This window comes from Portunus trituberculatus, chromosome 25, assembly GCF_017591435.1.
Source record: "Portunus trituberculatus isolate SZX2019 chromosome 25, ASM1759143v1, whole genome shotgun sequence".
Classification (NCBI taxonomy): domain Eukaryota; kingdom Metazoa; phylum Arthropoda; class Malacostraca; order Decapoda; family Portunidae; genus Portunus; species Portunus trituberculatus.
In genome coordinates, this window is record NC_059279.1 from 14,284,441 (window position 1) to 14,311,940 (window position 27,500).

The window sequence follows — 27,500 nt, forward strand, 5'->3', positions numbered from 1 at the left end:
ATCGATATATAAAAAAAGAGAAAAATGCAACCAAAATTAATCTAAAATACAAATCCTAGATAAATACAGATACAAGAAACACAAATAAGTGAAGGACTTTCCATATCAAATCAAGGTTGACACACTAGTACACTCGCCAGATCTAATCAGTACTTCTAATCTAACATCCCTTTTACTCGTATAACTCAATTCTGAAACTCCACCTGATTCTAAACTTGCGACTCCTTATGACTTCAACTACTTCAAAAAAAGGAGATCTAAAAACACCATTCCTCGTTTTCTTTTTTTATATCCTCATTGAGAACCCTTTCTTAGGACCAGCATCCTCACGTAGACCCTTTTTTTTTATATTCTATTGTCGTAAACCTTAGCCACATCGCCTCTTACTTGGACATTCACACAGACACACACGTTGGTTATAACTGGAAGACTTCGCCAAGAGAGAAACCAACACGAGAGCTGAATATAAAACTCGAGAGGCTCAGCGTATAAAGTTTTGAGTGATGAGTGAAGCGGTAAGACAAGCGGAGGAGAGGATAACTTTCCCACAAAAAAAAAAAAAACTTATTGACAGAACTAGGAGTGGGAATCGCTGGCGTGAAGTTTACAGATGGAGGAAAAATTACTTAAGTGCGTCTCGAGGGAACAGAAAAAATGAAGTGAGAGAAAAAAAAGAGAGAGAGAAAGAAGCTGTAAGAGGAAGAGGTGGAGGGAAAAAATGTAAATCTGATTTAAATGTGTTACGAAGGAAAGAAAATATGAGACAAAATTTGAGAAGAGAAAAATGTGTATGAATTAAATGCATCTTAAATGAGAGATAGATAGAGCGAGAGAGAGAGAGAGAGAGAGAGAGAGAGAGAGAGAGAGAGAGAGAGAGAGAGAGAGAGAGAGAGAGAGAGAGAGAGAGAGAAATTAGAAACTTTGAAGCTGTTAAGAATAAGATGAGTGGGAGTTAGAAAAATAAAAATTAAAACAAAAGAAGTAGAAAGCGAGTCTAAATTAATTGTCAGGCAAAGAAAGGAACAGTGAGGGGTAAGTATCTAACCAGGTAAGCTGAGGAAATAAACAATAAAAGAACAACAGAATTATCAAACAAAATGAACTAATAAAAGAACAATGAAAATAAATAACTGATCTATTGAGAAAGCAAAAACTCAGTTAACTAATTGACTAACTGACTGACTGACTAACTAACTGATTTACCGATTAACTAAACAAACATCTAACCCAATCTAAGTGAAAAAACATAATCAACCAAACAAGTAAACAATCAATAAACTAACCAAACAACAAATACAACTAACAAATGATAAAAATAACGAATTAGCCCTCATTTGATCAGCAAACCAACAAACAAACCAAATAATAAGCTAACTTTTGATCTATCTATATATTAACTATCTATTCATTCCTTTATTGTAGGAAAGGCACCAGTCAAGGGCAACAAAATAAGAATAACGATAATGAAGGCGAACAGAAGTGCCAGTCAACAACCAGAGTCAAAAGCAAACGTCAGAAATTAAAGGATTAGTTTTAACACACCCAAGGAAAGAGGAATACAAAAACAGGCAGGGAATTCCAGAGTTAGAAGAAAATAGGAACCAAGGAGAACAGAATAACAATAATAATAGAGACCAACAGAGATACCGGTCCTCGAAACTGAATAAAAAGTGATCATAAAAATAATATGGATTAAATGTCTTAGAACAGCCATTTAGAAACACTTAAAAACACAGGCAGGAGGAAATACAGAAGCAGGTATGGAGTTCCAGAGTTACAAAGAAATAGAAACCAAGAAAAACAGAATAACAGAATAGTAAAGATCCCCAAAAGTACCGGTCCTCAAACATAATAAAAAAACAGACGTCTAAAAATAAAGGATAAATGTCTTCAAACCCCCTTAACCCCTTCAATACTGGGGCACATCTTTACCTTGAGATTTGTGTACGATTAGACCATTTTATTGACATTAGAAAGAGTCTATGGAGGTCAGAGGATTAATGCCCAGAACCATCACTATTTTAATCCCCCACAAGATTTTCTGAAGTTGTGTAAAATCCCCAAATAGTAAGGAGAATGAATATGGAAACGGGTCATGCTACTGAAGGGATTAAGGAACAGTTTAAGTCACAGGAAGGAGGAAATACAGAAGGAATTAAGGAGTGTCAGAGTTCCAAATTACAAAATACATACTACCAAAGAGCACTACACGTTTCCTTACCTGGTCTTGAAGCCGGTACACTCATCGAAGCCTCGGTAGAAGAGCGGGTGGGCGTAGGCATCGCGTATGTTGAGAAGGGCGCCCGTCGATGCCACGTGACCCGCAATGCCCTGAGTAGCCGGCAAACGCACCTCACCTGCACTCTGAAGGGATAGACAGGTGGGGGTCACGTTCTGGTCATCTCTCTCTCTCTCTCAATCAAGATGCTTTTAGTTCAAACACATTTTTCCCTCTTAAATTTTGCCTCCTATTCTTTCCTTCGTAACACATTTAAGTCAGATCTCTCTCTCTCTCTCTCTCTCTCTCTCTCTCTCTCTCTCTCTCTTTCCTCTAATTCTTCTTTGTTTCATATTTTCTTCCGTCCCTTTTTCCCTCTTTACGTAACTGTTCTCCTCCTCTTCCTCCATCTCTTTTATCTTCTGTATTCCTTCTTCCTTCCTTCCTTCCTCTCCTCCTTCATTCATTCAAGTACATACTTATCAATTTCTTCCCTTCTAAATTCTTTATTCTCTGCTTTTCGCTTTTTTTTTCTTATCTTTCGTTTTCATCTTTTCCTTTCCTGCTAATCTTACTTAACGTCTTTTTCTTTCCTTCGCGGCTTCCTCCTTCCCTCTCTTCTTTATCTATTTCTTTTTCCTTCACTCGTCATTAACTCCAGACCATCATCTAGTTAAAAAGTTTGTGGAATCTCTCTCTCTCTCTCTCTCTCTCTCTCTCTCTCTCTCTCTCTCTCTCTCTCTCTCTCTCTCTCTCTCACATATTTCACATATTTCACAACTTCCTTTCTTCTTTCAATTTTTTCTCATACTCTATTCTTCCTGTCTACCTTCATTCTTGTCTCTTAATCTCTCTCTCTCTCTCTCTCTCTCTCTCTCTCTCTCTCTCTCTCTCTCCATTCCTTTTGTCCTCTATTTCAGTTTCATCACATTAAATTTTCTCGTTCTTCTACTTTTCATTGTCTTTCAATTAACCTTTCCCCTTCCCCAGCATCCCTCTCCCTCTCCCTTCCCCCCCTCTCTCTCTCTCTCTCTCTCACTGTTGCATCACCATCAGCACCACCAAAATAGCCTTTCATACCAATTACTTTCACTTTCTCCCTCCCGGCATTGATCAGTCACTCATTACACCCTTTGACCTTCCTCTGTTCCTTCGCTCTTTTGACCTTATGGAGTCCTACAGAGGAGCCGAGCGATATATAACCACCTGAAGGACACTTATGCAAGCAATATCAAATCCTTCTAAGACTAATATAGCAGAATGATTCACAAGTAATTCTCTTTATGTGTTTCAAACGCTATTCGATCCTTCTTTAGTGGTTATGATAAAGGATTTACTTTATTCAATGAGGTAATGATTGTATCCCCCTTAGAGAGTTGTATTACAGTACACACAGATTATAAAGGGTTAGGATATTTTTCATAATATTTCTAACACCATAAGTGCATTCTAAAAACTATTAAAAACCACCTCGTGTATTATCAAAGGTACAATTTCTTACAAGACACATCGCACACACTACTGGATCCTTTACCAACACTATCAATCTTAAGAGCGCACATTCTAAATACACTACAAATCTACTTCACTGCTTTACCATTTGTTCTGCGTAATTTCCCTCAACTGAGCACTCGCAAACATGGTAACACTGCCACTCACTGAAGCACTCACTCGCTCATTGCTCTATAAATTCCAGTTATGCTTTGAAACGTGACGCAAATTGACTTTATTCCTTCCAAAACCTGTATTTAGACATGAAATTTCCATTGATGTTATCCGTTACCTTGATAGCAAGATTGTAGAAGGAAAAGATGAAAGGAGAGAGATCGTGGAAGGAAAGGAGGGAGGAGATTGTGGAAGGAAAGGAGGGAAGGGAAGAGATTGTGGAGGGAAAAGAGGAAAGTGGAAAGATCGTGGAGAGAAAAAAGGAAAGGGGAGAGATCGTGGATGGAAAGGAGGGAAGGGGGAAAGATTGTGGAGGGAAAGGAGGAAAGGCAAAGATCATGGAAGAAAAAGAGGAAAAAGGGGAGATCGTGGAAGGAAAGGAGAGAGATCGTGGAGGAGGGAAAATAATGTCGAGGGAAAGGAGAAAAGGAAAGATAGTGGGGAAGGAAAATAAATAAAAATACCTCACTTTCTCGCACATTTCGAAGCAGGAAAGGAACAGGAAGACCAACCAATGAGTAGAGGATCAATCAGCGGCAGTGTTCATTGTTCACGTGTCGTCGGGAGGCAAACTTAAGGAGACAGACTTGGTGACGAGTGAAGCGAGTACGATCACAGAACCAGACTCCTTAATACTCGCACTCTTCAACGGTAGGAACTCACACTACTACAGGATAAGATACGTGGTCGTCAGTGGCAGATATACAAGCTTACGTCTTCTCGCTTCCTACTTACTTGATTACTGTGTTGGGGATTCAAGTTAGGTCATACAGTGAAGCGTGTAGCGTAAAGTGGACTCTGCTAAGCTTCGGAACAAGATCTTCAGGGATATACGCAGGCTTAAAACTTCTCGTAGCAAACTTTTTTACTCATGTAAGAGGGGGTAATGGCCGAGGGCAGCTTAATAACCCTTTCAGTACTGGAACGCATTTTTACCATGAGTCTTAGGTATAATTGGACGATTTTACTTACATTAGGAAGGGTCTATGGAGGTCAGAAGATTAATGGCCACAGTCTTCATTATTCTAATCTCAACATAATTATCTGAAGCTATATAAAATCAACAGATAGTAAGCAGAAGAAATATGAAAATGCGTCATGGTGCTAAAGGGGGTTAATACATATACATACATATATATATATATATATATATATATATATATATATATATATATATATATATATATATATATATATATATATATAAAGCCTCTTTGGGTTGAGAATGAAAAGCCTCAAATCAAATCATATAGCCGGGAAAAGAGGGCGAGCACAACACTATTAGTTCTGAGAGAAATTTCATTACCACTTTCCAGGAATATAAATAAGCTCCCGTTTTCTCTCTGCCTACTTACGGAGCTAAAAGTAAATGTAGGTTAAAGCATAAATATGTAAGAAGTGGGCCGTCATGTTACACAATTACCATGTGAGAAAAAATAGCAAGGTTTCCAAGGTGTTTCAAATAAGCTGACGTCACTTGCCAACTTACTTCACTCTACGCTGCAAACAGAAAACCTTGAGATAAACTAATAACTAAATACGTGAAGAGCGAATGGCCATGTCTCTATATTAACTATAAAAAAAATACTACGGCTGTCAAATATACTCGTACAAAGGACCATAATTTGAAACACTTCTGCACCGCACTCTGACTATCTAGAAAGACTCTAGTTGAAGTTATATTGTTTTTTAAGGATTTTATATGATTCTAGTGACAGATTAGCAAGACTTCTACATTATGAACAGGGGAAACACTACTGAGAAGCCAGCTAATAGAGTTGAAGTTTGTTTTTTTCTAGTATTTTTTTACGATTCAAGTGATAAATTTAACAAGACTTTTACATTATGAACAAGAGAAACACTATTGAGAAGCCACACCCTTTAAAGTTGAAGTTAGAGTTTTTAAGGTTTTTATACGACTCTAGTGACAGATTACCAACACTTCTACTTTATGAACAAGAGAAATACTATTGAGAACCCAGATAATAGCTAGTTTTTGAGAGTTTTATCCGATTCCAGTGACCAATTAATAAGATTTCTACATTATGAACGAGTAAAACATTATGGAGAACCCACCTAATAAATTTCAAGTTACAGTTTTTCTAAGAGTTTTATACGATTCTAGTGACAAATCAACAAGAAGTCTACATTATGAACAAGAGAACCAATATTGAGAGCCCAACTAATCATCTCTATGGCCTTTGAAAGTAGTCGTAGCGAGAGAACAAAGCATTTCTAAACAACCCATATACATAAACTCACGTCAGCTCAACGCCTAGTCATAAAACAGGCCAATAAATGTACCAGGTATGGGAATCAAAGTCACACACTGTTCAAGAAACTAATAAGGGACTTTTTACACTGCCAGGTGGAGGTGAGTGTTACCAAACCAAGCTCTAGTCACACGTGCGTCGCTCCTCTGACAACAGTGTGTCCTTTATGATGTTAATTAGCGCCAACACGGTAACACGGTGCTCGCTTGCCTCTACTTAGACTATCAGGACGTCGCGGGATTGAGAGAAGGGGTGAGAGGAGAAGAGACCGGAGTGTGAGAAGGCATGGAAGTAGGTATAGGAAGGAAGAAAAGACGGAAGTAGGTAAGGGCAGAAAGGGGAGAAAGGAAAGGAGAGAGGGAGGAAGAAGAGATTGGAGAAGAGGGAGTAAAGAAGGAGGAAGGAAAGGGAGGGGGAAAAAAAGAGATTAAGGAAATGAAAGGGAGAGGAGGGGGAGATTGGAGGAGAGGGAGAAAAGAGGAGGAAAGAGATTGGAGGATGTAAAGGTAGGAAGGGGAGAAATTAGAGAAAGAGAGGGAAAGAGAGGGAAAGAGATGGGAGACAGAAAGGGAGAGATTAGAGATAGAAAGGAGAGGAAGGAAAGAGAGACTGGAAGAAAGAGAGGGGAAGATAGGGAAAGAAATGGGAGTAGGTAAGAGTAGGAAGGGGAAAAAATATAAGAAAGAGGAGAAAAAAAGAGATTGGAGGAGAGGGAGGAAAGAGAGGGAAGAGAAGCAAGTGAGGGAAAGAAGGGTAAAAAATAGAGAAAGAAAGGAGAGACAGGAGGAGGAGGGAAGAGGGAGAAAGAGATGGGAGAATGTAAATGATAATAAGAGGATAGATTGGAAAATGAATGGCAGGGGGAAAGAGGAGAGACTAACGAAAGAGGGGAAAGAGACTGGAGAAGGGAAGGGAAAGGAAAGGAAAGGGATTAGGGGAGGAAAGGGAGGGAAAAGGAAGACTGGGGAAGGAAAGAGATGGGAAAGGAGAGATTGGAGAAGGAAAGGGAGGGAAAGGAGAGAGAGGGGAAATGACAGATTAAGGGAAACGAAAGGGAGGTGAAAGGAAAGAGATTAAGGGAAAGAAAGGGAGGGGAGGAGGAAACTGGAGAAGGAAAAAAAGGGAAAGAGATCGCAGAAGGAATGAGGGAAAAAGGGAGAACGGAGTAGGATAGAGAGGGAAAGGGTGAGATTGGGGAAGGAAAAAGAAAGGAAAGGAGAGAGATTGGGGAAGAAAAGAGGAAAGGGAAGAGATCGTGGAAGAAAAGAGAGAGAGAGAGAGAGAGAGAGAGAGAGAGAGAGAGAGAGAGAGAGAGAGAGAGAGAGAGAGAGAGAGAGAGAGAGAGAAATTGAGGAAAGAGAGAAGAGAGAATGGAATAAAAAAGACTGGAGAAGCAAGAAAAAGATTAGATAGAATGGAAAAGAAGGAATGAAGAAAAAACAATAATAAAAAGAGTAAAAAATGAAAGTACAAAGATGATAGAAAGAAAAGAAAAAGAAAAAGGGAGAAGAAAAAAGAGGAAAAAAATGGAAAAGATAGAATGAATATTGTTTGAACGGAAGCAAGAAACACATGTGTTACGACCGTCAGATATCTAATATATTGTATTGTGTTTTAGCTTAAGTTGTGATGGCGCTCTGACAGTAATATTTTCGTCGTGTATATATTTGTAATGCTTTCAGGACGGCCTTTCTTATGTATGTAATATTTACCCATTTATTATTTTATTGTATGTTACATTAGTATTTCGTGATTCGTATACATTTATTGTAATAATGTACTTCTATGCTTTTAGTGTAAGCGGCTGCTCGTCGGAGAGTGTCGTGACGTCATGTTTGCTATTGTCTTTGTGAGAGGAAGGCGATGAAGCCGGGACCAATGAGATGGTACTCTGATCACGCCCTCTGGCAGGTTTAGAGAGTGTTAGCCAATGGGTGCTCAGATGACATCATGTGACGTAATGTTTTCCCCTCGGACAAAGGCCTGTGAACCGACGCCACAAACTCAGACCACACGGGTGTGCCTCAAGGCTTTGACCTGTGACCGCCACTCCGCTCCCCTCATCTCATCTCTCATATCTCTGGCTGAGTATAAATCCTTATTTCTCTGATCGTAGGGATTCTGGTTCTCCTTGGCACTTATTTGTCACTGTGTTTTGTGACGTGTGAATATTTTGGGTGTTTTGGGTGTTATCTGGTATTTTTGGTGATTTATCTTTGTGTGGCGTAGAGGGACGCCAGGGATGACGGCCATTTTGTGAGTGTTGGTAAGCCAAGAGAGATTTTGGGTGTTTATTGTGGTTGTATTACCTAACAATCATATTATTTGTGGTGATTTACTCATTATTGTGTGTACCAGCCAGAGGGGAGGGCAAGTGTGTGGTGAATTTGTTTACTTATTACTTCTAGTAAGTGTGGTACTTATTTATTTATTTTGTGGTCTCATATTATGCTCTTTTCACCCTTAAGCAGCTTATTTATTATATTTCTTGGTGCTAATGAGTTATTTCTTTTGTTGTGTATGTGGTGTTGAGCTGCAGGTGTGTTGACACCCACGGGTGACTTATTTCAGTATTGAGCAGTTAGGTTAAACTTATTTACCTGATTTATTATATTTTGTGATTCTATATTTTTGTGAGTGCTATTATTCTCTCTATTTGGATGTGATTACTATACTTTTAACTATCCACGGGCCTGAAGTTTAATTTTGTTTGTTGTTAAGTTAACTTTGCTTATTTTTGTTAATAAATTAGTTAAGGATTTAAATGATTTCTCTTAACCTTTCCTTATTATTAGTTTTTCAGTTCTGTTACACCCTTGAACAGCCTTTTGCGTTAAGAACCGTTGCATGGAAGCCAAGTCACTCTTGACTACTTATCTTAATTTTTGCATTTAATAAGAGTGATTAACCTAATCAGTGACTGGTGCCCACAGCTCCTTGAGGGCACTGGGTCAGGCTGCTTGAAGGTCGTAACACATGATAAAAGGAAGTAGAAGTAAAGAATGGGAAGAAAACAAGAATAAAAGATAAAAGATAAAAATAGGAAAGGAAAAATTAAAAATAAAGTTACGCACAGACGGAAGGAAAACAGGAGGAAAAGGAAGACAGTAGGAAGAAAGAAGGAAGTGTGAGAGGATGAAACAAAGAAGAGGAGGGACGGGAGAGGAAGGAAGAGAGAGGAAACTGGGAAATAAAACCGAGAGAGAGAGAGAGAGAGAGAGAGAGAGAGAGAGAGAGAGAGAGAGAGAGAGAGAGAGAGAGAGAGAGAGAGAGTAACATAAAATACAAAAACACAAACACCCAAAACAACAACAAAAAAAAAAAGACAAAAAGCAACACAAAAAAACGAAAGAAAATGGGAAACTAAAAGAAAACATAAAACTGGTGCTTCAGTGCTTCAAAACTACGAATCCAAGTCTCACAGGAGCTTCGGAGTACAAAGGTGGCGAAGCAGGGAAGCAGGTGAGGGGGAAAATGTACAGGTAAGAATACAGGTGTTTGTCAAGGTAGGTGTGTGTGAAGGGCAGGTGAATACAGGACAGGACAGGTGTTTCCAGGTACTTCCCGTGACGTAGACACCAGGTAAATTCTGCAAGACAGGTAGGAGAACTTCTTCGAGGGACTGTTGGGAGAAATATGGTTAGTTCGCTCTCTCGTTCCTTATACTTCTTATTTCTTTTAACTTATTTATTTCAGATTTGCTTTCTTTTTTTTTTTTTTACTTTTTCTTATTTCTTATATATTTTTAGAGATTTTAGGTTTGATTTTTATGTTTATTTCAGTACGGGCTCTCTCTCTCTCTCTCTCTCTCTCTCTCTCTCTCTCTCTGTTTCTCCGGCTGTCTATTTATTTCTTTGGTTCTCTCTCTTCTGTCAGTTTATTTCTTCCATCTGTCTGTTTGTCTGTCAATTACTTCACAACAGTTTTATCTATGTCTGTCTGTCTGTATGTATGTATGTAGTTATGTAAGTATGTATCCCTGCCCCGTTTCTCTCTCTCTCTCTCTCTCTCTCTCTCTCTCTCTCTCTCTCTCTCTCTCTCTCTCTCTCTCTCTCTCTCTCTCTCTCTCTCTCTCTCTCTCTCTCTCTCTCTCTCTCTCTCTCTCTCTCTCTCTCTCTCTCTCCCCGGCAACCTATTAACACGGCCCTAAGGGTGTAATAGGGAGCGACACCGTCTTGAAGCGATAAAGGTCAACTTGCAGGGCTTCCAGGGGAGGAGTTTCACCCTAATAAGGTTACAGATAATTTTATGAATATTCGTCGCCTTGTTATTTTTTTATCTCCTTTTTCTACGATAATTTTCCCTACGATATATATTTTTTTCTTTTTTTTGTGAATTTTAAGTATCTTTTTTTTTTTTTACTTTCTTCTTATCTATTTTTCTGTGGCACGTTTTTATTTTCTTTCTTTATTTTTTTGATGGATTTTATTTCTTATCAATTTTTTTCATTATTTTTTTTCATATTTTGTTTTTATTTTTATCTATTTTTTCTGTGGCATATTTTTTTTTATTTATTTATTCATTTTTTTTTTTTGCTTTTGATGCTTTGTTTTATTATTTTCTTATCTATTTTTCTGACCCAATTTTATTTCTTTTTTGTTTTTTTCTTATTTTTCACCTATTTTTCTGATACATTATTATTTATTTCATATATTTTTGATGTTTTATTCTATTTATTTTTTTTAACTATATTTCCGACATTTTTTTTTTTTATATATTTTTGATGTTTTACTTTTTTCCCCCTTGATGGTTTTATCTTTAAGTGAATATTCGAGGTCGTTTCTTTTATTTTCTTTTATTTCTGTCCTATACTTTTCCCATTTTCTTTTTTATCCACGAGTATTTTTTCCTCTGTGTTTCCTCAAAGCTGAATTCCTTTTTTCATTAATTTTTTGTGTTGGCTTTAGTTTGTTTTCTCTTTTTGCTTTAATTGCTTCCCTTCCATTGCTCTTTTTTTTTTTTTCAATCAACTGACATGTTCTTTATTTTCACTCTTTTCATGTTACCTATCTTCGTTCACATTTTCTTCCTTTTTTCTCTTTATATTTTTCTTACCATCATATTCCTTCTCTCTCTCTCTCTCTCTCTCTCTCTCTCTCTCTCTCTCTCTCTATCACCTTCCATGTTTGTACAGTCCTTTTCTTTCTTTCCCCCTTTATATTGTTCCCGTTTTTTCCATCTCCCAGTTTTAATTTCGTCACCCCTTGTCTCTATTTAATCTTCTCTCAACACGTTTATTCATTAACTCTTTACTCACATATCTCTCACTTTTCTCAGACAAACACTCTCTCTCTCTCTCTCTCTCTCTCTCTCTCTCTCTCTCTCTTTCTCGGTCTATTTGTCTTCATTTATTGTCTTTTAATTTCTTTTCATTCTCCTTCCTTCCTTCTTCTTCTCCTCTATCTTCTTTTTATCTTTATTATCTATCCTATTAACCCCTTGAGTACCATGACACGTTTCCATATTCATTGTTTACTATTTGGTGATTTTATACACCTTCAGAAACTTAGGTGAAAGATTAAAATGTGAAGAATGAGACCATTAATTTTCAGACCTCCATAGACACTTCGTAATGTCAATAAAATGGTCTAATCGTACACAAGTCTCATGGTAAAACGTGTCCCAGTACTGAAGAGGTTAACAATTATAAGTACACATTCTACGCTTCAGTTTCTCAATGTGAGTTTGAGTTTAATTTGTAATAATATCGTTAGGGCCAACATATCTGCTGTTGTTTGTGTGTATTCTTGTTTTTTCTTCATTGTCTCTTTAAGTATTTGTTTTGCTATTCATTTCCTTTATTTTTTGCATTGTTACTGAATCTTTGACGTTATTCTTTTCTTCTTCCTCTTCTCTGTTTCTCTCCCTTTATCTCAATTTTCTTTCATTTTCTTCATATTCTTCCCCATTCTTTCCTCCTTCATGTGGGCAAATTGACTACATCTCTTCCTTTTTACTTTTTTTTCTCCTTATCAATTCTTTATTCCTTCAATCATATTTCTCTTCTTATCCTTCCCTATTGTTTCCTCCTTCAAGTAAACAAATTGACCACATCCCTTCCTTTTCATTTTTTTCTTTCTCCTTTTTCATTTTTTTTTTATTTCTCCCTATCACTTCTTCATTTTCCACAATCATATTTCTCCTCTTCCTATTTTCTTTTGGTTTAATGTAGACACTATTAACTTAACGACTAAACCTTCCTCTTCCACCATCATCGCCTCTATCTTCCTCTTCCTCTTCTTCTTTCTATCATCTTTAGCTGTTCTTCTTTCCTTTATTTGGTGCTTCCTACTTCCTTTCTTACGCAAATATTTTAATGTAGAATTTAGACCCTCATCATCATCTCTTCCTGTTTACTTTAACCTTCCATCTCCTCCTCCTCCTCCTCCTCCTCCTCTTCCTGTTTACCTCTATCCTCCACATCCTCCTCTATAAACATCTTCCGTTCCTTTTTCTCCTCCTATTCCTCTAACCTTCTCCTCCTCCTCCTCTTCTTTGAATCTCTTCCTCTCCTCTCCTTTTCCTCCTGGTTTCCTTAAATCTTCCTATCCTCTTCTTCCTCCTCCATTTTGCTTATCTGAACCTTTTTCCCTTCCCTTTCCTCCACGAATTTCTTCCTTATTAGTTATTTTCCTTTTGCTTACACCACGTTTTCTTCCTCCTCATTCTATCTATTTCAAACCTTCCTATTGTTTTCGTCCTCCTCCTTCTTTTCCTGATTAATTCAAACCTCCTCCAACTCCGACTCTTCTTCATCCCTGCATACCTAAACCCTCCTCCTCCTCCTCCTCATTCTTCTTCTCTTCCTGCATACTTCAACCCTCCTACAACACCCTCTTCTCCTCCTATTGCATATCTCAACCCTCCTCCTCTTCCTCCTCTCTGCTTACCTCTTCCTTCCTCTCGCCATCGAAGACTTTGGCCACCAGCTGCTCGTGTTCCCGATCCAGCAGGAAGAGTGAGCACCTTTCGGCGTCCGTCAGCTGCCTCGCCTCCGCCATGATCTCCCGCAGCAGCACCGACACGTCATCTGCAGGTTAGGTTGGAGTTAGGTAAAGTGAGATGAGTTAGGTTAAGTTAGGAGAGGTTACGTTAGGTTAGGTTACGTAATGTACAGGAAAGTAAGGTAAGGTAAGGTTAGGTTAGGTTAGGTTAGACAAGGTTACAGTAAGGAAGAGAGATGGAGGAAGAAAAAAATGAATTGTTAAAATGATTGGCAGAGTTGGAAGAGAGAGAGAGAGAGAGAGAGAGAGAGAGAGAGAGAGAGAGAGAGAGAGAGAGAGAGTATGTTTTGTTTTAGGCATATTCATTCTCTCTCTCTCTCTCTCTCTCTCTCTCTCTCATTTCTTTAGGTGGAGGAAAAGGGAAGTTGTTTTGTGTTGGGCGCCAATTGTTCTTGTTTGTTTTGTTTTGCTCTCTTTTTTTTTCCCAACACAACCAACCTTTGTCTGTTTCCTTCGTATCCTTTTTTTTTTTCTTTCTCTTTTGCCTTCTTTTCCACCTTTTCCTCCTTCTCTTCGTCTTCCACCACCAGCACATTCTCCTCCTCCGTTATCACCGCCATTTCCACTGCCACCTCCTCCACTTCCACTATTACTACCATTACCACTAAGTCTCCCCTTCTATTATCACCACCACCATCACCATCACCCTCACAAAGAGCCACATTGGGGGAAAAAAGATGTATAAAAAGTATTTGTCCCTAATTTGTGTTCCTTTGTGCTTCTTCCACCACCGCCGCCACCACCACCACCACCAATGCCTTCATCCTTGACCTTTGCTCTTTCAAATTCAACAGGTGGACCAAAGGAAGGTTTATAAAGAGACTAGAGTTCACTGTTGGGCTCAGTAATTGCTTAGCTTATCTCTTCTTTCTTTACTTGAGATTATATTTGTTACTTTTGGTTAGTCTTGATGTGTGTGTGTGTGTGTGTGTGTGTGTGTGTGTGTGTTTCACTGTTTGATCTGCTGCAGTCTCTGATGAGACAGCCAGACGTTACCCTACGGAACGAGCTCAGAGCTCATTATTTCCGATCTTCGGATGGGCCTGAGACCAGGCACACACCACACACCGGGACAACAAGGTCACAACTCCTCGATTTACATCCCGTACCTACTCACTGCTAGGTGAACAGGGGCTACACGTGAAAGGAGACACACCCAAATATCTCCATCCGGCCGGGGAATCGAACTCCGGTTCTCTGGCTTGTGAAGCCAGCGCTCTAACCACTGAGCTACCGGGCGTGTGTGTGTGTGTGTGTGTGTGTGTGTGTGTGTGTGTGTGTGTGTGTGTGTGTGTGTGTGTGTGTGTGTGTGTGTGTGTGTTTCACTGTTTGATCTGCTGCAGTCTCTGACGAGACAGCCAGACGTTACCCTACGGAACGAGCTCAGAGCTCATTATTTCCGATTTTCGGATAGGCCTGAGACCAGGCACACACCACACACCGGGACAACAAGGTCACAACTCCTCGATTTACATCCCGTACCTACTCACTGCTAGGTGAACAGGGGCTACACGTGAAAGGAGACACCCAAATATCTCCACCCGGCCGGGGAATCGAACTCCGGTCCTCTGGCTTGTGAAGCCAGCGCTCTAACCACTGAGCTACGGGGTGTGTGTGTGTGTGTGTGTGTGTGTGTGTGTGTGTGTGTGTGTGTGTGTGTGTGTGTGTGTGTGTGTGTGTGTGTGTGTGTTTCTTTGAATACGAAACGTTTTAGTAGTTGATGGATGAGACAATGGTGATTATTCTGTTAGTGTTATTGTAGTTTAAGTTGTCGTCGTTGTAGCTGTTGTTGTCGATGTGAGAGTATTGTTTTCCCTCTCCTCTAATTCATTGTCGAAGTTCAATGTTCATACCAGTGTTATGCTGCTGGTCTTATTGTTGCTTACTTAGGTTTCTTTCAATGTAATTCCACTTTTCTAGAGCTATATACACTGCTACTACTATTGCTACTACTATCACTACTACTAGTTCCACAACTACTACTACTACTAATGCAATCAGTTTTGTTCTGGCGGAAGTCTTACCGAGGTGAGTGAAGAGGTTCTGCGCCACCGTCAGCAGCGCCTGGCACTGCGTCCTGAGTCGCCGCTCTCGCTCCGCCTCCGCGGTGTTCAGTAGGATGCCCACCACACACCTGTTGCCACACACCTGTCAGCCGCCACACCTGCACACCTGACACACCCACACGCACACTCACGCACTCACACCATATACCAGCAAGAGTGGCAGGATGGGCGAAAGGACAAGTATAATCCCATACACAAGTGTGAGAGCCAGGGGCATGAGTCACCCACCTGAAGCAGTCCTGCACCACCTGCACGTCCTGCGGCAGGAAGTCCCCGCCGCCCTGCTTGTCTACCAGCACGACCAGCATGGCGGTGGCGTCCCTGCGCGGGCCGGGCACAGGAACACACAGCAGCGAGGCGGGACACACGGGCGCCAGCGAACGGTAGCCCTCAGACTCGTGGCGCTCCAGGTGATGCTGGCCCGACACGGACGCCTTACCGGTACTTCTGGGGGCATGGTTTGCCTCCACTGGGGGCAGGCTGACGGTGTGCGAGACAGTGGGAAGCCTGGCGGGGGTGTCCTCGCCCTGGGCTGGGATGTGGGTACTCTTTGCAGCTTGTGCGTGGAGAAGGCCATGCGGGGGGCGGCCGAGGAGCGTCTGCCCGGGTGTGCCTCTCCCGGGCCTCTTGTGTCTTGGTCCACCGACAAGTCCCGGAACAGCCTGCGGGAGGAAGTGGTGGCAGCGTCCACACTCCTCGCCGAGCCATTGCGCGTCTCCCGCAGGCAGGGGCGCTCCTGCACCACGTCGTCCCCGCCGTCGTGGTCCACACACGTCCGCCCCACCGCGCTGAACCGCTCGCTGTCGTGGATGAGGCCCAGCAGCCGCCACAAGTCCTCCCGGTGCGACGGCTCGATGTCCGCCAGGGTGATGGGACGCCGGGAGGAGAGCGCCGTGCTGAAGCTATTGTTGCTCACCTGTCGGGAGAAGACGGATGTGACACACACACACACACACACACACACACACACACACACACACACACACACACACACACACACACACGAAAAGACAATATCAACTTTCCTGGTGACAAACAGTGTACTCAACAAGTTGTAGGTCTGGAAACACCCAATAGATAACAGACAAGAACATAAACAGACGAGAGAGAGAGAGAGAGAGAGAGAGAGAGAGAGAGAGAGAGAGAGAGAGAGAGAGAGAGAGAGAGAGAGAGAGAGAGAGAGAGAGAGAGAGAGAGAGAGAGAAAGCACAATAAATGACGCCAAAAAGAAAGAGCACTAACACACATATCAATTAGCACACAAATAAAAGAAAAATAACCACTGCCAGTTAACCTGAGAAATAAAGAAAAACTGTCAGAAGCATAAGAGCAAAGGTCGTAAAGGATGAAGCAATATGAGACGACGCGAACGACCTCAGACGACCCTCTCACGGCGCCATTCCAGCTACTAATCACTCCCCGTGGTCTGGAAATAAAATATACGATGCGCTTCTTTATGGCTCTCGTCCAGCCGTCCTGAAGCGTCCTTGAGCCAGGTGGTGGTAGTAGTGGTAGTGGTAGTAGTAGTAGTGGTGGTGGTGGTGGTGGTGGTGGTGGTGGTGGTGGTGGTGGTGGTGGTGGTGGTGGTGGTGGTGGTGGTGGTGGTGGTGGTGGTGGTGGTGGTGGTGGTGCCATAACTGCCTCGCTTCCTGTACTGATTGCATTCACCATTAGTTTGCGAGTCAAGTGAGATTAATTTATGATTGAAGATGCTTGATGCTCGGCACACACACACACACACACACACACACACACACACACACACACACACACACACACACACACACACACACACACACAGCGGACATAACAGAGGCACAAAGGCAGATGAATTGCGCGCAATAGGAGACAAAGAGACACAAGGATACGCCACACAGACACTGGTAATAGACGATGAAGAGGAGGAGGAAGAGGAGGAGGAGGAGGAGGAGGAGGAGGAGGAGGAGGAGGAGGAGGAGGAGGAAAAAGGAAGATGAGGAGAAAGAGAAGGAAAAAAAGGAAAATGAGAAGGAAAAGGAAAAGGAAAATGAGGAGGAAAAGTAGGAAGAGAAAGAGAAGCATCAAAATAATCATCATCATTACAATCATCATCATCATCATCATTAACAATTTTAGCGGTAACGACAGTAGTATCAGCAGGAGTAACAAAGGCATAAGTGGCTTGTCCAGGGGTGTGGGTTAGGTTGGGCAGCAGGTGGTGCAAGCTGGTGCAGTGGCGCTATTGATCAAGAGGAGAGTGAGAGAGACACCGAGGCAGCACCGCAGGAGAGGGGCGGAAGAGAGGAAGGCAGCCAAGCGGTCTTGCAGAAGTGGAGGTACAAGGACTGAGACGACGCAGAGGATGACTGATACGAGGAAGGCACGAGTGATATACAGACTAGAAGGATAAGACAACACAATTAAAAAAGTACGTGACGCTAAGATATTGGAAGGGTGGAATAGTAAAAAAAAAAAAAAAGCTAGTTATGAGGTAAGATTGATATACAGACTATTAGCATGAACGAACACAGATAATTACAGATAAATAACACAGCGCTTAGACGTGAGAAGAGAGGAAGAGTTAAAAATAATACGAAAAAAAAAAAAAAAAAAGCTAGTCATGAGATGAGATTGATATACAGACTATTAGCATGAAAGGACACAAGTAAACACAGGTACATAACACAGCGTTAAGACGTAAGAAGAGAGAAATAGTTAAAAATATGGAAAAAAACTTTAGTCATGGGATAATAAGACTGATATACAGATTACTAGCATGATAGAACACAGGTAAATACATACAAATGACCCACGGCGAAAATGTGGAAAGGAACGAAGTGGAGTATGTAATAGAAGAAGAAGAAGAAGAAGAAGAAGAAGAAGAAGAAGAAGAAAAAAAAAAACACAGGCTTTGGCTGACACTTTTGTCTGTGTGTGGACCCGGCACCTCAGTCGACGTTTTTTTTCATTGTAATCTTTATTGTCCTTACTGGCGTCCTACCTACGAAAAAAATAAATAAAATAAAATAATAAAATAAATGAATAAGAAAAAAAATGTGAGTGATGAACAACTACGCTGAGGATTTAGAGGTAAACAATACATTGCTCTAAGAAGAAGAATGACGGATAATGACAATAGAAATAGGAATAATGAGGAAACAAAAAACGGAATTGGGAAAAAAAAGTCTCGAGAAATTTATAATACACGAGTGATATACTAAGATGAGGAAACACAGGAAAACAAAACGTAAATATGTGAGAAGAAACGAAGAGTAAAGAACGTAGAAGTAATTAGGGAAAACAACGGAGAAAGAAAAGAAAGAATTTGAAATAAGATGAAAAATAATGCCGAAAGTGATGTACAAAGATGAGGAAACACAAGTGAACAGCACGTGACGCTAAGATGTGGGAAAGAACGAAGAGAAAGGACAATAGTACAGGCGGAGATCGGTGTAATTAGGGAAAACAGCGAAGGAAGAGAAGGAGAGGAGGGAAGGGGTCTGGAGTTTGAGTAGGGGAAAAAAAATGGTCGAGGAAGTTATGATTGAAATTGGCGAAAGGTGAATACAAAAAATGGGAGAAATTACGAATAAAAGGTAAAGGGAAAGGGTAGAACGTTGAGGAAGAGGGAATGTAAAAGAAGTTTGGAATAAAAGTTGAAGGAGGAAGTTGTGATGGAAATAGATGTGACACGAATAAAAGAAAAAGAAAAATATAAATAAATGGTGGAGGGGAAAGGGAACACAAATGGCCTGGCTGAAGGGAGGAAGGGGAAGTGATGGAGGATTTTCAAGAACAGACGAATAGACAGACAGACAGACAGACAGACAAACAGACAGACAGACACGCCACAGATACGCCAGCTTCTCAAAAATACAAATATACACTTTTTCATTCTTCTCTCCTTTATTCTTGCTCTTTTCTCTGTAACATGAATATTAAACACACACACACACACACACACACACACACACACACACACACACACACACACACACACACACACACACACACAGAGAGAGAGAGAGAGAGAGAGAGAGAGAGAGAGAGAGAGAGAGAGAGAGAGAGAGAGAGAGAGAGAGAGAGAGAGAGAGAGAGAGAGAGAGAGAGAGAGAGAGAGAGAGAGAGAGAGAGAGAGAGAGAGAGAGAGAGAGAGAGAGAGAGAGAGAGAGAGAGAGAGAGAGAGAGAGAGAGAGAGAGAGAGAGAGAGAGAGAGAGAGAGAGAGGCACCTTTACATACCCACCCTCTCCCCCAACACTGATAGCCTCGCATCGAACGTGGCGTGGGTTCCAGAAAGTCTACGGTTCTCCCACGCCGGGTTTCACTATGTTTGGCTCGGAAATTCAGACTGCAGGGCAAACATCCCTTCAAGCATGCAGAGAATTACTATGCAAACACTTAATTCTATAGCCATGCATGAATATTGCAGTGTGAGAGAAAGGAATATAAGGCCTAAAATTCCAATGGCTCACAGATTTAATATAAAGTAAATATGTCAACAAACATCGTGGATAGATAAAAAAAAAAGAAAAATTGCTCCAACACAAACATACACAACTGTTAAATTGCTTGGGCGAGAGAGAGAGAGAGAGAGAGAGAGAGAGAGAGAGAGAGAGAGAGAGAGAGAGAGAGAGAGAGAGAGAGAGAGAGAGAGAGAGAGAAACGTAACACATATCTTGCTTGACCTAAAAATATCTTAATAGCATATTGAATACATTGTTCCGGTGTACTAGAAACGCTCAGGCAGTGTTCCACAAGTACAGGAGAGCCAATAGAGAATTTAATGTACTTCGACTGCAGAGAGACGCACGAAAAGTATAGGAAATGAATGGCAGAGATGGGGAAGCAGGGGAGGGAGGAAGAGGATTAGGGAGGCAGGATTATACAGCCAATTATATGAAAACTCCTTGGTTGTACGAGAGAGAGAGAGAGAGAGAGAGAGAGAGAGAGAGAGAGAGAGAGAGAGAGAGAGAGAGAGAGAGAGAGTAAATTATCAGTTGTCCTTGAGGTAAGCAGTTGAGTGTGACAAATGGGCACTTGAATGGTACCTTACAGCTTTTCAGGTTTAAATAAAAGATACAATGAAGATAGGTTTACAAATGCCACATAGGTACATTTCCAAGTGTCTTTAATGTGTTCAGGTCTTGCTTTTCTCAGTATGACACACGTAACTCCTTTTTCTTATTACATTTTTGAGATAAAAAAAAAAAGAGAGAAAGATATAAAGAACATGTAGTTTTCTTTCTTATGATCCATCTAGTTTCTGATATCTTGTACACATTTTAGGGAGTATTAGTTAAAACATGTCTAAGGTCCATGTTCTTAAACGTCTTCTTTCACACACCACAAGAATGTGTTATCGTCTTCCCAAGGGTGTTTTTTTTCAGTGATGGTGCAAAATCCGTGTTGCATTATCAACAAAAACAAAGAATAAGAATACTTGAAAAATCCAAACAGCCTCCACGAAAGCTTGTTCAATACAGAAACTGAGATGAAATGTTGAGAAATACTGATTTTATTTTGGGAAGTGGGACTCAAATGGCTTCTTTCTCACGGGTGTTGGTTTTCGCTTCTCTAAATGCAGCGTTGGTCTCCGCACTTGAAAAATAAAGTCCCTGGAAAGGTGAATTTCGCCTCTTTGCCCATGAATACGCGGAACTATTCTCAGAGCTCTTGGGAAAGTAAACTTCGCCTCTATACGCTTGAATACTTAGAATCATTTTTGTATTTCTGGCTGCGCGCTTAGTGTCACCTCCTGAACGATGGCAATTTAATATTTAATATCTAATCTTTTCTGATTACAAAACACGCAGTTTACGTAAAATTCCATTATAATTAAAACGTATTGGATTATCGGAGGTTTAAGCGTCTAATATTGAGAGAAAATTAGCTCGCAGGGCAGATGATTCTTTCCGCCATATATGTTTGTTGAGTAAGACTATTTATAATAGTAAAGATTATCAAAACGTTAAGGAGAGTGACTTTACGTGAAAATGTACCAGCGACTTACACGATTCCACGGGGATAGTTACAAAACACTTTTCAAATTTATAATATTCCCTTTCTCGCTGTACTCTATTGAGACTCGCACACTCACTGACTTATTTTCTGATTCCATATAGCGTTTTCTTACCTTCAGTCGAGCGTCTACCTTACAAAAATGAACGTTCCTTGGATACAGTTTCTGGTTGGATGAAGTTTCTAAGGAGATCTAAGTAAAGCCAGGCCACGCCAGCCAATCTCATCACGGCGGGACACACACGAGAACCAGCCCAGTAAGAAATGTGAGGAAAACGCAATTAGAGATCACTGACTCGGAAAAAAACGCAAAACAGTTGTTGCATTTAAAAAGTGGAGATACTAAGGAAAAAAATACCATCTTTAACGAGATTTTGGCTTGGATAAGAGGTTTTGGCTTAGATTGGTCAGGCATCAAGATCTTAGCTGGTGTATACTCGACGCCACACACTCAGGAAGCTGCGAACTGCCAACAAGAGAGTGATTAGACACCACCCTGCCGCCACATCACTCTCCTCCAAGTTTTCCATTTCATTGATTTCCTTCGGGGATAACAACGTATATGTTCAGGAAGCAACAAGAATATACTGTTACTGTTACTGTCACTACTTCTACTACTTCTACTACTACTACTACTACTACTTCTACTACTACTACTACTACTACTACTACTACTACTACTACTACTACTACCATTACTGCTGCTACTATTACTGCTGCCGCTACTACTACTTATACTACTGCTACTACTACTACTACTACTACTACTACTATTACAAATATGTAACCAAATTTATCAGAAAAACATGAAAAAATTAAGAAAAGTAAATGTAGGAAATAAAGAGAGAGGAGACACAAGAGAGAGAGAGAGAGAGAGAGAGAGAGAGAGAGAGAGAGAGAGAGAGAGAGAGAGAGAGAGAGAGAGAGAGAGAGAGAGAGAGAGAGAGAGAGAGAGAGAGAGAGAGAGAGAGAGAGAGAGAGAAATTGGCTCAAATGTACCTCATCTACCTCTTATCCCTTCCTCCCTATCTCCTCTTTCCCCTACACGTCTTTCCTTCTTTCCTACCTTTCTTCCCTCCACCACTTCTCTCCTCAAAGCTAATACCAAGATTCCCTCTCTCCCTTCCCCTCTCCTTACCTCCCTCCCTCTCCCTCCTGCCTTCCCTCCATGCCACCTTCCCTCCATCTCTTTCTCTCCGGGCGTAAGACATTTTTCTGGCGACTTCCTAAAGGCTGGAGGGAGGAGATAATGGAGTGGAGAGAGAGAGAGAGAGAGAGAGAGAGAGAGAGAGAGAGAGAGAGAGAGAGAGAGAGAGAGAGAGAGAGAGAGAGAGAGAACCCAGCCAAATCTTCATTATTATAAACTCCATGACAATATTAAATTCTTTCATCCTCAAAACTTTCCTTTATTCCTTTCCTTTCCCTTCAAATATTCCTCTCTCTCTCTCTCTCTCTCTCTCTCTCTCTCTCTCTCTCTCTCTCTCTCTCTCTCTCTCTCTCTCTCCTTCTCCCTTATTCCCTCAGCCATTAGAAAACAGGAGGCGGAGTCAATCAGCGTAATTCATTCCGAGCTATGAATACAGATGGGGAGGATCAGAGGCAATGGAGAAACTAAAGCAAATAAAAAGGAGCCATTCGAATTTAGTTACGAGGAAAATCTTTGAAATCTTGAAGTCACGTTGCGTTGATTGTGGTCAAGGAATTAGAGAGATAGAGAGAGGGGGAAGGAAGGGAAGGGAAGAGGGAAGGGGATTGTGGAGGGAGAGTGGGATTGGGGAAGAGAGTGGAGGGGAAGGGAAGGGGAGAGAGAGAGAGAGAGAGAGAGAGAGAGAGAGAGAGAGAGAGAGAGAGAGAGAGAGAGAGAGAGAGAGAGAGAGAGAGAGAGAGAGAGAGAGAGAGAGAGAGAGAGAGAAGAAGAAGAAGAAGAAGAAGAAGAAGAAGAAGAAGAAGAAGAAGAAGAAGATGATGATGATGAGGATGAAGCAGAAAATAAAGAAGAAAAGGTAGAAACGACCAACATAACAAGAAGAAACGAACAAAAACATCAATAACAACAAAAAACGACAACAACAAAGAAATCCAGAACAAAGACCAAGGAGGAGGAGGAGGAGGAGGAGGAGGAGGAGGAGGAGGAGGAGGAGGAGGAGGAGGAGGAGGAGGAGGAGGAGGAGGAGGAGGAGGAGGAGAAGGAGAAGGAGAAGAAGGAGGAGATTTCGAAACAAATTACCAGAGAGAGAGAGAGAGAGAGAGAGAGAGAGAGAGAGTATTGGGGGGATAAATTGGCCAGATTTAGGGGATGAGGAAAGGGTGTGACACGAGAGGATGGAAAGTGACCACTATGGGAGGGACAAATTGAGGATACAAATGAAGGGAAGGAAGTTAAGACGTGATAAAGGAAGGAAGTGGCAACGATAGTGAAGGAGGAGGGAAAGAGGAGGGAAGGATAAGAAAAATAGAGCAATAAAGACAGGAATTGGAGAAAATGGTGAAGGAAAACGAAAAAGAAGGGAAGCATAAGGAAACTGGAGGAATAAAGAAGAGGAGAAGATTGTGAAAGAGGGAAAGAAAAGGGAAAGATAGGAAAAAAAGAACAATAAAGACATGGGGAGAAAAGAGTGAAGGAGGAGAGAAAGAGAAAGGAAGGATAAAAGAACTAAAAGGAAGGTAAGATGCAATATAAACAAGGAGTGAAAATAGTGAATAAGGAAGGAAGGAAGGAAGGAAGGAAAGAAAGAAGGAAGGAAAAAAGAAAGAAGGAAGGAGGAAGGAAAGAAGAAAGGATGAATGGAACAAATACAATAAAGAAAGAAGAGAAGGAAAATTCACATTAACTCAAGAAGAAAAGAAAAAAAAATAAGCAAGAGAGACAATGATGATAAAAGGAAATGGTGAAGGAAAGACAGCAGACAGGAAAGAAAAAGAAAAAAAATGATAAAGGGGAAAACCAGGGCAACGAAGAAGGGAAAAAGAGAAAAAAGAAAACGAAGAATGGAAGAGGTGAGAAAGATTATAAAAAAATACAAAAAAAAAAAAAAAAAAAAGGAAATGTGAGCCTGCTTCAAAGGACAAAAGGAGAGGAAGAGGAGGGAGCAAAAAAGTTATGAAGTAAAGAAGGAAAAAAAAAAAGAAAAATTTTGTCTGGGAGTAAAATGAAAAAGGGAAAAAAGAAAAAAAAAGGGGAAAGGAAGGATTAAAATAGAGGAGAAAGAAGAGATAAAGGAGAGAGAAAATAAAAAAAGGACGATACAAGAAAAAGAAGTACTGAAACGTAAGATAGAGAAAATTATGGAAAAGTATGATTAGGATAACAATAGAAAATAGGAAATAAAAAACAAAAATGCTGATAAAACAGGAAAAATAAAGCATAACATAAAAAAGGATGAGAGAGAGAGAGAGAGAGAGAGAGAGAGAGAGAGAGAGAGAGAGAGAGAGAGAGAGAGAGAGAGAGAGAGAGAGACCTACCATCCAATTACCTATGCCATCTCTTACCTGTGAACTTGCTATCTTTCCTTCAACACACCTAATACCTGTCGATTACAACTTTCCTTCGTCTTCATTCCTCCATTTATCCTCCTTCTCCTCCTTTATCGCCCTTCCTTTTCCCTCTTTCTCCAATTTCTCAAGTTTTTCTTCTTAATTTTCCTTTCTTCTCCCATCCTTCTCTTCCTTTTTCCTGTTTTTATTTTGTTAAGATTCCAAGGAAAAAAATAAAGTGGAAGAGTGAAACTGTAACAACAATTTTCAGTTTTCTCTTGTGAATCCTCGTGGCAAAAAGAAAAAAAAAAAAAAGGAGAAAAATGGCTATAAAAAATGTTGAACCACGAAATCGAAATAAAAAGGAAAAAAGCCTTTGTTGTGTGTGTGTGTGTGTGTGTGTGTGTGTGTGTGTGTGTGTGTGTGTGTGTGTGTGTGTGTGTGTGTGTGTGTGTGTGTGTTGTAGTCTCTGTGATGAGCAATTCTGGAAAATGACACAGACATACCAAGAATGAAAAAAAAAAAACATAAATAAATGAAAAAGTGTGATGATTCTCCATTTCCAAGTTGTCAGGAAAGATAATGGACACGTTATAGCTGCTTGTTGTTGTTGTTATTGTTGTGGTTGTTGTTGAGGTGGTGGTGGTGGTGGTAGTGGTAGGAATAATAGCAGTTGCAGTAGTAATCAAAGTAGTGGTAGCAGTCTACTACAACCACCACCACTTCCTCCTCCTCCTCCTCCTTCTACTACTACTACTACTACTACTACTACTACTACTACTATTACTACAACTACTACTATTACCACTACTTCTGTTACTACTACTATGAAATCTACAACGCCACTACCACCACCACCACCACCACCACTACTACTACTACTACTACTACTATTACTACCACAACCTACCACAACTACTACTGTTATTAGTCCAGGATCCACAAACCTACTAACAGTGCTCTTTTAATACCACGACTGACCTTAAGCTCCCCAAAAAAAAAAAAAAAAAAAAAACAATGAAAATATCCACAATTTCCCCTTTTACACTTCCTGGTTCTTACTCTCTTCTTGGATTTTCTTTGATTTCCACGACTCGCCCACAATTACGGCCAAAAACTCCCTTAAGTGTCCTTAACTGATGGTCAAACTTCACTAATTGCAAAATATCTCCCTTTTCTCTCTTCGTTTTCTTCTTCTTTTCTTCCTTCATTTACTATTTGTTTTCAGTTTTTTCATCTGTTCCTTTTTTCTTTAAAATCTTTTGCTTTCTTTTTTCTTCTTCTTCTTCTTCTCCTTCCTCTTATTCTTGTTCTTGTTCTTTTTGTTCTTCTTTTTCTTATCCTCCTCCTCCTCCTCCTCCTCCTCTTCTTCCTTTCCTTGTTTCTCATTCTCCTCCTCCTTCTTTTTCTTCTTCTCTACTTCTTCTCCTTCCTCTTCTTGTTGTTCTTGTTATTTTTGTTCTCCTCCTCCTTCTTTTTCTTCTTCTCCACTACTTTCCTTTTTTTCATCATCATCTTTCCCTTCGTTACAACTTTTTTTTTTTTTATTTGTTGCCTTTCTTTCTATGGATAACTTTTCTTTTACGTTAGTTTCGTTTTCCCATTTCCTTTCTTTCTCCATTTCGTCTTTCTTACTCTATTTCTCTTTAGCGTCTGCTTTCAATTTTCTTCCTCTTATTTGTGTTCTCCTTGGGTTCCGTTCATTTAGTTTCGCTCCTTTCCTCTCGTTTCTTTTTTGTTTCTTTCTTTATTCTCACGCATTTTATTTCTCGTACATTTTTTTTTTCTTCTCTCTCAGTCTCTTGTTTGTCTTTCTCCTCTTCTATCGTTCTTACAATGTATTTTTGCTTCAGCGCCTTTCGGTTTATCTCTTTCATTCGTTCTTTCTTTATTTGACTCACCACTACTTCTTTTATATTTTCGTTTCTTTGCAATTTTTTCTTTATGTCTTGTATATTTGAAACAGTACCTCTTTTTCCTTCTTTTCTTTCTTTTACATTGTTACTTTTTTGTGTTTTTGTATTCCTTTTTTTCATATCTTTTTAGCATTATTTCTTATGTCCTTTTAAACGGTGTCTCCCTCTTCTCCCTTTTATAAGTCCATTTCTTTACATTTTTATTAACTTTTTCTTTGCATTTTCACTTTTCTTCCATCTATTTCTGTCCAATGTCCCTTTTTTCGTGTCCTCCATTTCCTTTCCTTATTTCTTATCTCCTTGCATAGTTACTTTCTCTTGTATTTTCACAATTTCTTTCTAATTCCTTTACTTTGCATTATCACTTTTCTCATGTTTTCTCTTTTCATTCCTTTCCTTTCCTTTGCACTACGGTCCCTCCTTCATAAGTCTTTTCAAACACTCAAGGCTCCAACAGAAACAATAATAATCAGTCTCGAAAGCGACAAACAAAGCCGTTACAGGAAGGCAAGAAAGGAAAAAAAAATCGAAGTTAAAAACGAAAAGAAAAGTAGAGTAGGAAGTGGTAAGAGAGCTTTTAAAGGGAGGACTCTTTGTGCTGAGACGTTCTGGTGAGGCAGCGACTTAGAAAATATAACAAAATAATGAAATGAGAAAAAGAAAACGTGAGAGAAAGCTAGAGATACGGTAAACACACGAAAAGCTTCACTCACATAAAAAAAAAAAAATGCACGAAGGGAAATGTAATGGAGAAAATTACACTAAGGGAAGAAAAAAAAAATAAAACTACAATTACAGAAAACATCAAGTAAAAGTGAGAAATAAAAAGGGAAAAAGGTAAAGCAGCTTAACGACGTAAAATTACAGATACGGTCACTCAGGAAAA

The 27,500-nt window shown here is 40.2% G+C and overlaps 1 protein-coding gene across 1 annotated transcript in view; it reads right to left on the reverse strand.

Moving 5' to 3' along the window:
• LOC123508661 (cGMP-dependent 3',5'-cyclic phosphodiesterase-like) overlaps positions 1 to 27,500 on the reverse strand; it is a 183,561-nt gene that overhangs the window by 64,361 nt on the left and 91,700 nt on the right. The window contains 7 exon segments of the mRNA XM_045262506.1: positions 2,222 to 2,364; positions 8,167 to 8,293; positions 9,579 to 9,778; positions 13,047 to 13,186; positions 15,185 to 15,294; positions 15,455 to 15,645; positions 15,648 to 16,142. Of these exon segments, the coding sequence (XP_045118441.1) occupies positions 2,222 to 2,364; positions 8,167 to 8,293; positions 9,579 to 9,778; positions 13,047 to 13,186; positions 15,185 to 15,294; positions 15,455 to 15,645; positions 15,648 to 16,142 (1,406 nt within the window).